The sequence below is a fragment of the Halyomorpha halys genome, unplaced genomic scaffold, assembly GCF_000696795.3.
Source record: "Halyomorpha halys isolate HHAL.00 unplaced genomic scaffold, Hhal_1.1 Scaffold257.1, whole genome shotgun sequence".
Classification (NCBI taxonomy): Eukaryota; Metazoa; Arthropoda; class Insecta; order Hemiptera; family Pentatomidae; genus Halyomorpha; species Halyomorpha halys.
In genome coordinates, this window is record NW_027104967.1 from 701,008 (window position 1) to 713,789 (window position 12,782).

The 12,782-nt window shown below is 28.9% G+C and overlaps 1 protein-coding gene across 8 annotated transcripts in view; it reads left to right on the forward strand.

Annotated features, from left to right (window-relative positions):
- The window catches only part of dac (dachshund), a 334,381-nt gene extending 325,582 nt beyond the window's left edge, over window positions 1–8,799 (forward strand). For 7 of the 8 annotated variants that reach the window (XM_067046543.1, XM_067046550.1, XM_067046569.1 and 4 more), the window contains 2 exons: window positions 5,731–5,808; window positions 7,235–8,799. In XM_067046543.1, coding sequence (XP_066902644.1) covers window positions 5,731–5,808; window positions 7,235–7,287 — 131 coding nt within the window. In that variant the 3' untranslated portion in view covers window positions 7,288–8,799. The remainder of the gene's footprint in view (window positions 1–5,730; window positions 5,809–7,234) is intronic. The other variant, XM_067046576.1, reaches the window with a different exon arrangement.
- The last annotated feature ends 3,983 nt before the right edge of the window (window positions 8,800–12,782 follow it).

A 12,782-nucleotide genomic window follows, 5' to 3' on the forward strand; every position in this document is an offset into this window, starting at 1 on the left:
TTAACTTTGGCAGATGGTATTATTACTCTTCAATAAAAATATTTTTTCCTTTTTGAAAATGTAATTTAGTAATCCAATATGGCCTTTACAAAAAAAAAATAAATAAATAAAATGTATCTTTTATTCATAATAACCCTATTTTATTGAAATTATATGTTTTTCATGTTTACTATAAATTATTTAACGTGGAGTATATGAACTATGTAGTTAGACCAGACCATTCATTTGAAGAAAGGAAAAGTCACTAAAAAATAAAAATTAAGATTCACAAGAGCTAATTTTTTTCAATTAATGTTTTGTTTTTTTTCAATTTATTTAAGTACATCAGTTTCTATTAATATAAATTGCAATCTAATCAATCTTTCTTGGAGGGGTAGAATTTCTCAGTCAATTCTTCAGTTTCGATTTATTTATAATGAATTAGGTACTCCGTAGATCGCGGGATTCTGAGTCCATAGGGTAACGATGAGTTTTTCTAGTTCTGAGTTGTAGTTAGATAAACTAAAAACTTGTAAGTTTATAAACTAATTTAAGGTTTAGATCCTCTTCAACTAATTTTTATTTTCTCAAGTATTTTTATCCATCGAATAACATTATTAAGTACCGAACTGGATTAAAATAATTAATAACATGTCATAACTGAATTCATTAAAAATTATACTAGGAAACTATTTTGAATAATTATGACAATCATCCGTAAAATTCTGTCACTGCTCAAATAGAGAACTGATATAAATGCATCTTTCACAATAGTTCAATTCACTGTTGGTTAATAGAACTCGAATGCTGTCGAAGAATGTTCAAAAGTAGCTCTACGGTTTCGCAAATAAATGTGACGCTATAAAAAAAAAAAAAAAAACTTAGTTCGAGGTTAGTGAATTGAGATTAGTGAAGGTTAGTGTCTTGTAAACAGGCGTGAGATGTTTTGTGAGCAACTACAGTGGATATTACGAAGATGTGAACTGAAAGGCGTGGAATGCCGAGCACGGAATGATCTGGAACTGACAATTCCATTTCGATAGCGAACAATCCCTGAGTCCAGAACTAAAGCCTTCACAATAGGGAACCTTTCCATCCAGTACGTACGGTTGTGATCTATCCGGAGCATTTGGACATCTTAGCCCTCAAAGGTCTTCCTCGTCCTCCAAGAACTCCCTGGGTTCGTGACCTTTATTCACATACTTACTTCCATAAAATTTCATGAGTGGAAATTTAAATAGTTTAGAAAAAACCTATATGAAATTTCAAAGAATTATGAAAATATTATAAAGTTTCATTATTATCAGAACAGATGAACAATGATCATCAAATGTTGTTTTTAGGATTCTGGATAAAGATTCGTTCAACAACAAATATATTAAAAATACTAAACTATAAATACGCGACTGACCCACGGTTACCTTATGGCCCGGGATTCTCCAACTGTATCCCAGACTTGCAGAACGCGATTTTCCATAAAACACATCTTAACTGAATGCCAAGCACACGACTCCCTCAAATCTTTGTATGATTACTAGCAGAAACAATTTGAATTTCTGAATCACTCAAAACTTTACCATAAAATTTAATTTTACTCATTTTACCTCAAGTTCCCATTTTGTCAATAGTTATGAATTTCAATTCGGAAATTAAGGTAATAAAAATTTCGGATAATGACCACGAAGTGATTGCTGCCTAAAATAATAAATAAAAATATATAACTTTTTATCAAAATCAATTTTATCAATTTATAAAAGTTATTTACTAAATAATGTATACATGGGCGCATGCAGCTAATTACTCAAATCAAATTATGTAGAAAAATATAAAAGACAATGAACTGCTTACTACTTCTACTGGTAAATGAGTATACAGACTACATTGTCTTACGATTAATTACTCTATAATTCATTAAACAATAGTGCAACTAACAATGTTAAGTTAATTTAACGTGCCTTTTCACGAACTAGCTAAAATTTTGCTACCTGACGTTCGGTAATGAGTACACAAAGAAGTAGTAGGCTCGGTGAAGTAAATATAAGCAGTTTATTTTTTAATACAATCGTTACACTGTCATACAGATTAAGTCTCCTAAATTTAATTGCTGATATCCCATCATTAGACAGTACAGTTTTACATGAGAGTGTAGAGTGTTTTTCTTGAAATTGAATTGAAAAAAAAAGTTTTCTTCTTACATCACTCAGTAAAATTTTTATTAGAATACTTCAAATATACTTTTTTAATTAATTTAAATATGTGTACTAAACATAAGATCCTAAATAGGAGCAATTAAATTTAATAAATTAAATTGGATATTATGTAGATATGTTCTAAAATGTTAAATACCGTTACAAAAACGATGAGTACTGAATCTTCATCTAATTCATATGTTTATTTTATGATTTAAATTACTTAGAATAATGCGAAATCTGGAATATAAGTATATTATTTTTTTTTTTTTAGTTTAATTGATTGTTATAAAATAAAATGTGGAATTTAACCAACCTATTTCAAAGATCTTTTCCAAAGTACAATAACAGGACTTATGTAGATACTTAAGTAAGGGCCGGGTACAGTAACATAATTTATTATTATAACATTTCTAAAAAATCAGAAACGTGTATATATAGACAGTTTTTTAGCCATTAAGATTACTACACTATGTGCAGGTAAATTTGTTGAACCTTTTTTTTTCTATGAATTTAGTAAAGCACATTTTAACTTAAGCACATCTGAGCTTTTTGGTATTTAATTCGTATATATATATAAATTTTAAATTAATTTCTTTCAAAGAACCTATAATATATCATTTTTTAAATGGCATATGTACTTAATTTAAAGCAAATATGACTGGTTTAACACATATTTAGTTTATTTATAGCAAACTGTTACCTGCCCTCCACTTCTTTGATGGACAAAGAATCTCCTTGCAGATCCAGAACCTGACTTACCAGGATTCCCGATTGGTCTCGGCTATGATCTCATTCGGTCACACCCTCCTCTTAGCATCCAATCACAATTGCAAATAAAATTTGTACATTGGAGTGTGGGTTAGGAATACAATGCCCACTGGATCCTCTCCAGTACTTTCACGTACGTTTCTCAAGCTAGAGAACAATTAAATACGAGAATAATTATCGAAGAAACTGAACACTTTTATTTTTGCCGCGTGAAACCGAATCGGATAAGGAACGACCTTGGAATACTAATTCGTGTTCGATGAATCGGATGAACCTTTTTATTTTCAACCTCGTCTCGATCCTTTGATATCCGATCCTTCCTCGGCATTTAATGATCCTTCTATTTCCAATTTAACGATTACATTTTTTTATTATTGACTAATAGGTTGTTTTTTATTATTGATTATTGGCTTACTCCTTGAAAGACCCATGACCGATTTCTTCTTCTCTTCTTGGACTGTTCAGAAATCGTTGACCCTAGTTGGGGCAATCATGGGATCGGTGTGACTGCGGTATTGTGACAGCGGCGTGGGAGAGGGTCGCTGGCACAATGGAAATCCAGATGGAACCATTTCACAGTAGATTTTCAATCAGTTGCCATCTATACTGGGTCTCTTGTTAGCAGTAGTACTTCTGACAGGACGATTGGCGTAGCAATGACTAGGCACAAGTAGGGTTTTTAAGGATCTCGTGTTGTGTTACTGGGAAGTGTTCGATTCGTTATCTTGATCACTTTAATGATTTCAAAGGGTATTGAGTTGAGCTATTGTAGGAATATTTAAAATGAACGTAGAATTAACTGATCAGCGCATCACTTACCATCCTACTTTGAGTTAAAATTAATTCTTGTTCTTTTGAGAACAGATATTTTTATATTATCCAGGATAGCAATAGGTCACCGTACTAATTTTTCAAACAAGTCTTTTAGTAAAAAAATTACAACTTTAAGAAAAGTAATTTTTATAATATTTCTCATTCCATAATAGTAACATTTTTCTTTTAAAAAGTAGGGCAAGAATATAGACATAGTAGTCAACTAAAATTTTTATTGTACTTTTAATCATCTATTCAATGCTAAATTGTTAGTGAATCTATAATATAAATACTAAGAATAATTTTATAGAATTATTCATCTTCTCAAATAAAAGGCTTAAATATATCTGAAGTGAAATTAAATAACTATTGAAGATATTATATTATATTAGAGGATATTAAAACCTAGCTGATATTAAAGATCTAATGGTAGATTGATATGCCCAGTTTAATTAAAATCTTTGAAGCCATTTTTGAGAAAATCAAAAATTTTAATAAATATTGCACTGCCGGTAAATCGATTTTATCAAAACAATTGGTGTTACAGTTCAGGCCAATACCCTCCTTAAATCGATAATTTCAGTTTCATATAATTTTTTTTGGAGCTATACTGTACATACAAAAATAACTTTTTATGAGACTTAGTTAGAAAAAGGGGAGCCCAAAACATGTATTTCAATCGAAAAAACTAGGTCTAAATTTTTCTCAACTGCAATACTTCCTTATATTCCGTATATAGGCAAGTGAAATTAATCAAAATACATATTAATAAATTTATCAATCCTTTTTAATCGTACCGGACTTGTAGTATGGCTTTTCCTCCAGTTCCCTGGAGATAAGTTATTGGTTTATTCAAGTTTCTTCTTGAAAACATTGATATTTTCCCCTCCCTTACTCCCCCTGAACTCCCACACTGGAAAATAACTTCGGACGAGTTGATTGCCGGCGACCGCTTTTGTTTCATATTTTTCAAATTGGTTTCCTCCCTCCCGATTGTGATCCGATTTAGGACCCTCCTAGGAGGGGGGCCTCCCCGGGGCCGACTCCTTTATTTAAATAGCTTTCACTCCTCCTCTCCCCAAGTCTATTTAGAGAAAAGCGATTATTGTCTTTGTCTGTTAGCGCCGTCGCTCATTTCATTTGTCACCGTTGTCAGTCGTTTGAGGCAATTTGCATCTTGCTGTCGCGGTGTCTGTAACTTAATATCGCTCAATCTCATCTTAGGGGTTTTAATGTGAATCTCCTTTTAAAAGGAAATATTTACTCCGCGTTGAAGACTTTGTTGTATTTTTAATATTGTAATATTTCTCAGAATGTTTTAAATTTATGTAATAAAATTATGATATACCCAAACTTTGTTTCTTCGCCTTAAATAATGGAATGTAAATAAATAAAAAAAAAACAAATTTAACTTTATGAGTAGCTCCCAAGATCTATAGTTCTATAGTTCTATAAATCATTATTTCATTATGTCTATATAAATATATATTTATCAGAAAGATCGTTATGAGGGTGGAGAGAAGCAGTGTGCACCTATACGTGTAGGGTATAATCTATCCCCAACTATATATAAAGTTATAATTGATAAAAATAATAATTCATAATAAAACAGAAAAGTAAAATTAATAATGACATAATAATAACTTTAATAAATAGCTCATACGATATGAATTTTACAATAATTACTTTAAAAATTTATAGTTTTCTGTTATCGTAACGACCTTATGGTAATTACATCTACATAAATTAAAAAAAATTATAAAAATAATTCAAAACTATAAGGGATATTTTAATAATAATGGCATTTATAAATATTTCTTTATAATTTTCAATACTTTTCTTTGAATTTTTAGAAGCATGATGGAATGCATCCCTATTGCTTGCCTATTTTTTAAAAATAAATAAAACATGTGATTAATAATCAATTAAATGGGGTCTCTAATCAAATAATTATATTTTGCTATTTTTGTTACTATAGAATCCTTGGCCCAAGAATTGGAGCTGGAGAGAAAATCACGACAGCAACAAGCTGAGAGGGATAAATCTCCACTCCAAGGTAAATTGGATTCTTTTAGTATATATCAATTATTAAATGAAATAATTAAAAATAATTTTAATATGCAACAATTAAGGGAATAAAGTCATTTTTATGTTTGAAATAAAAAAAAATTATTATTCTTTAATTATAAATTTTTTATATAAAAAAAACATATTTGCACAGTTTAGATAACATTAATATAAAAAAAAATTATTGTCTGTATTAATCGGTCAAATGTGGGGTTGTTTTGCAGAATTACCTATATTAATATATAAATCTTAAAATATTATCAGAAAATAAATTTCAGTAGGCACTTACTAAAGAACTACTCGTTTCCTATTTTTTTTTAGGATTTGAAGAGTTTTTTAAGCAAAATTTAATTAAATTAAATCCACATCTGAAAAATATTGATTTTTTTTAAATTATTAAATTTCTTCTTCAAACTTTATTCTGCTAATTTCAAAATTTTCAAATTTGTCTGTGTCAATAGGTGTTGAAAATCAATTAAGTATTAATGTAGTAGTTCGATTTACATTTTTTTTTTCTGTTTAGCAGAGAATTTAATTATGCACTAGTTAAGTTTAATTTTCGTCAAAATTTAAACATTCCTACACTACTTTTTGCAAAATTCACATGAATTCAAAGTACAATTGAGTTTTCTATCAAAGATTAATACATTCACTTAATGATAATTAATGGTTTTAGTTGACAAATAAAAATTCTACACAAAAATCTTATTCAGTTTAATACAAAATTTAATTTCTTTCTGTTTCCGATTAGCAATAAAAAAAATTTTAATTGAATTATCTATTTGATACCAGGAATTGATATTCCTTGAGATCTACTCAACCCTGATTTAATGAGGGCGTGTGACCGAGATAATTTAATTTTTGTTTACATTTCGTGTCCGCCATCTTAATATATCTTAATTATATCAAGCATTTCTTACTATTCTATCTATAATTGTTTCTTTCAAATATATATATTTTATTTTTTTTTCGGTTTTATTAGGGAAGGAAGTAAATCTCTTCAGAGCCATCTTTTTTGTAAAGTTCTAGTACGTAGACATTTGATATATATCACTGCACTGACAATTAAATTTAATAAATATATAGCTAAGATATTAAGAAATTTCAGAAAATCATTATCCAATCCTTCCTATATATCATTCCAACCACGTCTAAATGTCGAACGCTAATTTTCAGGAGAAAAAACGAAAGCATGTTTTACTAAAAAGTAATTGTTTATTAAAAACACATTGCTAATAAATTTTTAATTCTCTGAGCTATTTTCTATACTTGTGTTTATAGAACATTATTTTGCAACAATGCATCTGATAAATCAATACACCTCCTTTTTAGAATTGGAATATTAGTTTATTTTTTAGTCTCAATACGATTTTTATGTTATTTTATTTAATTAACTATTTGTTTTTATGTTACAGATGCCAGGCCAGGCTACTACAAGAACTCAGTACTGTTCAGTAGCGCTACTTAAGCTGGAGGATCTCTGTGCACAGCGTTAGTCTTAGGCTCACAGCATAATTTATGTTTCATATTTATTAAATAGAACTTGCGTGAAAGTGTGTGCCAGCGGTATCGAATGCAACTTTCTAATCTAAACAGAACAATTGAAGTTGTGTCTGTGTATGTAAAATAGCATTTTAGTTACGTATAAATCGTATACATATTAGACATATAAGAATAGGAATCATTAAATAAACAAGTGACTTAGCTTTTGAAAAGGTGAGCCCGAAAATTATTTAGTGTAATTTGTACATTGTTCATCACAAATATCCGGTGGTACATTTATTTGCCATTTTTCTGGATTTTTTTTTTTAAAGGAAACGTTTCGAAATAATCGTACGCACAACCTTTGTTATGTGTTGAATGGCATTGGGTATTGCTACATTATTTATTTCATCACTTATTGTATATATCAGTTATTGTGTTTTGAAAAGTCATAAGTTAAAGTCTGTTATAGTATAGAGTTAGTATAGGCACAGATAAGTGTCTGAATAGTTTTAAAATAAAAATTTTTACACAACTTTTATAGCCGGAACGCAATTTCACATATTTTTTTTTTTTAACAATAACACATTGGAAAATAACATTCGATTAAAATTTTCCGAAGATAATCAATTGCGAACCGGCCAAGGTTTTTACTTTATATATGAAAACATATGTGTGTGTATATATAAATAAATTATGTTATCAACTTATTTGTAGTGTCAAGATAAATAGTGCAGTGTACGTAAAGGAAAAGTTGGAATTAGTGAAATATTTTGAGAACATTATTATATATATAAAAAAGTGTGAAAACCTCTGACTTTGCCGAGGGCATTATCCCCCCCTCTCTATAGTTTTATTCTTTTGTAATTAAGATTCTCAAACCCACGGAATGTGTCTGCCCTTAGAATTATGATAGGTACAAATATTGTTCTCTGTCAGTGTACATACAGTTCTGTCAATTTGTTACAAATACTTAGACTTGTAATCAGAAATGAGGTGATTCCCTAGGCATCCATTGAAATTATTGATAATTTAAAAAGAAAAAAGAAAAAAAAAAAGTGTCTCATTGTATTTGTATTCTAAATTTGTATTGTTCACGCTACATTGTACAGGTTTCATCGCCTATGGGTCTATGTGTTATTTTCTACATAACTATATATTATATATAACTTATATTATCAATGTATAGCGGAAATAATTATGTATATAGCACAGCGTAGAATTAACTTATCATATTATTATTTTTTTTTTTTTTTGTTTGGGCCCCAGTCTCTTTATTTTTATTTTTTTTTTTATTTTAAGAACTGATGAAGAAAAAAAAAATGTTTTTTTTCCTATTGAATGTTCCTTGTTCATTTTATGTATAGATTTAATAAATTTATTTGAATTTGAAATGTTTCGGACCTGTATCCAGAGCGGATTTGTACTTAAATTATGTGTAAGGCTGGTTTTGCCCGTTCCAAGATAAATGTAATATATATAAAGGAATTGTACTCTTCATGGTATTTTTATTTATTCCAATACCTTCCATAATAAATACCCTCCCTAATTAATATCTTCCTTAATCAATCAATGTATACCAACAAACTGCAGAAATAATTTTTAATTAAAGTTTTCTAAAGTGTTTAGTGGATAGAAATTAAATATCAGAACCAAAAGTTAAGATGAGTATGTTACAAATTATTGTATATTCAAATTCACAGACAGTTAAATAGAGTCTGATTGTAAAAATTGTATAAGTTAATTTTCTTAAGAAAAATTAAACAGGACCATACAAAAAAAAAAGTCTACTACTAATTTGTAGTATAAAAGTTAATTAAATACAGGAAAAGTATTAAAAAAATATCTATATATTTTAAGTAAAATAATTTTAAATTTGAATTAGGCACTTATAGATAAGGGAGAGCGGTGGGACTATGGTGCTACTCCAAGAATCTGGTTGGGCAGAAAATTGTTTTCTGTTACATGTAGCCGTGTGTCAACCCTATGGGTTCTGGATTCCTACCAGGGTCCACCAGCCTCTTAATCGGATACCCTTGGGCAAAAATCTAGCCGTCGAGCATGATTCTGATCAAATCACCTCCTTGCACAACCATTGGTCAAGCAATAGTACTTCCTAGTTTTATTAATAACCCTTCATGGATTTTTTTTCTTACATATTAATAAATTGAAAGATATATATTTTTACAAAGGGAAAATTAACAAGAAATAATTAACTAAAAAAAAATTCAAAACCTTACTTGAATGACAGACAGCTACAGCTTTTCATTTTTGGAACTGTATTTTTTTTCTCAAATATATTAATTAATACATTTAACTCTATACCAAAAATATCATACATCAATCTTTAAAAATATAATCAAACTTTTATTTTTTAAATATTTATTTTGTTTCTTTACTGTAGTTCTATTCATTAATATGGTGCAAAAAATTATTAATAGAAAACTGTATATACATTTAAACCAGTTAAGCATATTAGAAAATTTCTGTCAAGTATACCTTATACTTTTACTATAAATTTCTAATTTGTAAATAATTACAATTGTTTTACTACAAATAATTTCAACAATAATTGATGAGTTTTCCATCAAAACATATTCACGTAGGTAAGTGAAAATAGTGCATAGAATATACCATTTTTTATTATACCATTTGAGAACTAATTGTGAAATTGTCTCGAGGTTTGAGCCAAAATAGGTGCAATTATTTTCGAAATATATATGAAAAATGCGTTTGAGCATGTTTAAGTAAATGTAGTAGATGTAATTTTCTAAAATTTGCACTACTTCCATTTTCACTTATCTTTAAGCCAATTTTAAGCCGAATGACAACAGCCGTTTTTTAAATATATGTAATATAAGTATGTCATGAAAAATAAATTTCCGCAATTCTAAGTAATAGTAGTGTATATTATTTGAAAAAAAAAAATATACGGGATCGTTTTTTCACTAATCTATAAATTCGAGGTGTTCTAAGGATTATAGGTTCACTTACCTGTAAGCGAAAGTAGATTACGGAATTATTACGCATCGACACAATCACTAAAATGTCATCAAATGCAGATTAACTGTTATATTATTATTAAAGATAATATTAAATAGTGGTAATGATTAGGAGAAACGCAGACTTGCCTTAAAGCTGTATATGGCAATTTTCTCAGACAGTCAAGAAATCTCTCAAAATCAATGTACTTAAAATGAATTTTTCTGACTATAAATAAAAGAATCACCGAAAAATGGGTCAAATAGTGTCTTATAATACACAAAATACCACTATGTATCTTTGAGCAGTAAATAAATGTATCTAACACAAAATTGGCGAATCACCTTGCTTGGAAAGTTTTTTTTTTTTAAATTACAATGGTTGAGGAATTCTTGAAGTTTTTTTTTTTGCAAATTCAAACAACCAAAGCTTATTCAATTTTTTTCCAAATTTAAATTTTTTACTGTCAAAAATCCGTTTTGAATCAACATTATTAATACAAATTTAATCTATCTACATCAGGTAATGATTCTTTAATAATAATTTTCCAAAAGATGGATATATTGACTATTGATAGGAAACTCATCAGTGGTCAGTGTCAGTGACAGTATTATGTCTTCGATTTCAAGAACGATAAAAGTATTCATCTTTCACTATACTTCGTTAGATAACCTAATGTGTTTATGCCCACTGAGATGATACTATGGTATAAAAAAAAAAGATACCACATTTTATTTAAATATGAAACTTTGAAAATACGAAACTTATCATTATAAATATAAAACACACAGAAAAAATGTACGAAGTTTGGCACATTCAATTAAGTTTTTTTTTTTCCATGGGTACCCACTGAGACGATACCATATCAAAAGATAGCACCATATTTTATTTAAATTATCACTCAAAACATATATTGTAAATATAAAGCACTAAACAAAAAAAAAAAAAAAGAGAGAAAAAAGTACATTTTGGCACACTCGATAAAATATTATTTCCCGCCTTCGTTAGGTGTCAATACTTAATCAAAAATTAATGAACGATTACGTAAAACAACAAAAAACATTTTAATTACATTTCATACCCTATTATTTATTCTACTAGAATTAAAGATTTAAAACATTTATGAAAAATGTTTTAGGCCGGTCTCAACCATATATACATGGTCATTTTTTAATTAATATTAAATAAATAGATCCAAAATTTTTATTTCATATATATTTTAACTAAAAAAATATCAAATAAAATTGACTGATTGACGACCAAATAATTAATTTAAAGTAGATATTATATATTATTATTGTTAGAGAAGATATATAATTAAAAATCCACATTATCTTTTTTGCTTATAATTTTGTTTATCTACTGCTAACCCTCTGATGTTATTGCCGCTTGTTTATGTTACTCTCTCTCTTACCTCTCCACCTATACCAGTGATTCCTAAAGTTGGCGCCGCGAAATATTAGTGGCAAAGCTCTACGAATATTAATTCCATTTGCAACATCCAATTTGTGCGAAGCTAAGTTTTCGGCGGTCGCGGTAATAAAAAGTAAATATCGCTCGAAAATTAACAATGAACAAGAAATGAGGTACGCCCAATTTTTTTCCGAGATCAGAGAAGCTGTGTAGTGAACATCAAGCCTATCGATCCTATTAATAATTTTAATAATGTTAACCATCAATCAATTGTTTGTGAATTTAAAATTTGTGTTAATTTATTTTTGAACTAATCTAACACGGTGGTTGTCTAGTATCATTATGGATATTACCGAAACAGTTGAAATTATATTATCCCAAGGAAAATAGTAAGTATCTGTTTTTAATTTTTCGGTAATCAATCGATATTAAAAAGGAAAGTTTTCCAATTTTTCAAGAAAGTCAAAAAATCCGATTATTTAACGAGCCACAAACGGAAGAAGATTGGGAACCTCTGACCTTTACTCAATTCAGTTTGGTTCTGGCCTCCTTGCTTCGGTAAGACTGAGCGTTTCTCTCACCAGTTCACTGCTAAAGTGACATCCTTTTTTTCTCACTTGAGCATTTTGTTCACCTGAACACCTCCTGCGTTTATATTTTTCTATCATGAGCCGAGGCCAGATTTTTGATCTTTTACGAAATCTTGTTCAGCCCCTGAAGGAAGGAAGTAATCGTAAATATTTCTGCCATCAACACATCCAATTTTAGATTTAAAAAATTAATACAGATCGTCTACTATAAGTGTTCACAGGACACCACTTAGGGGACAAAAAAGTAGGACATTACATTTTTCCGAGGCTGAGTGAGCCCACGGAAGGTCTCTCGATCCTTGATTCAATCATTAGGAACGAATATGAATTATCTGATAATTCCAACTCCTACTAGCTTTCAAAAGAATTGAAACATTAAATTATTAATGTTTTAGGCCTTATAAACTTGCGAACTAGGAAGATTTGAACTCGAAAATATAATTATGACGAAGATTGGATGGATCATTGTATGTGATAAATATTTTCCGCACTAGTT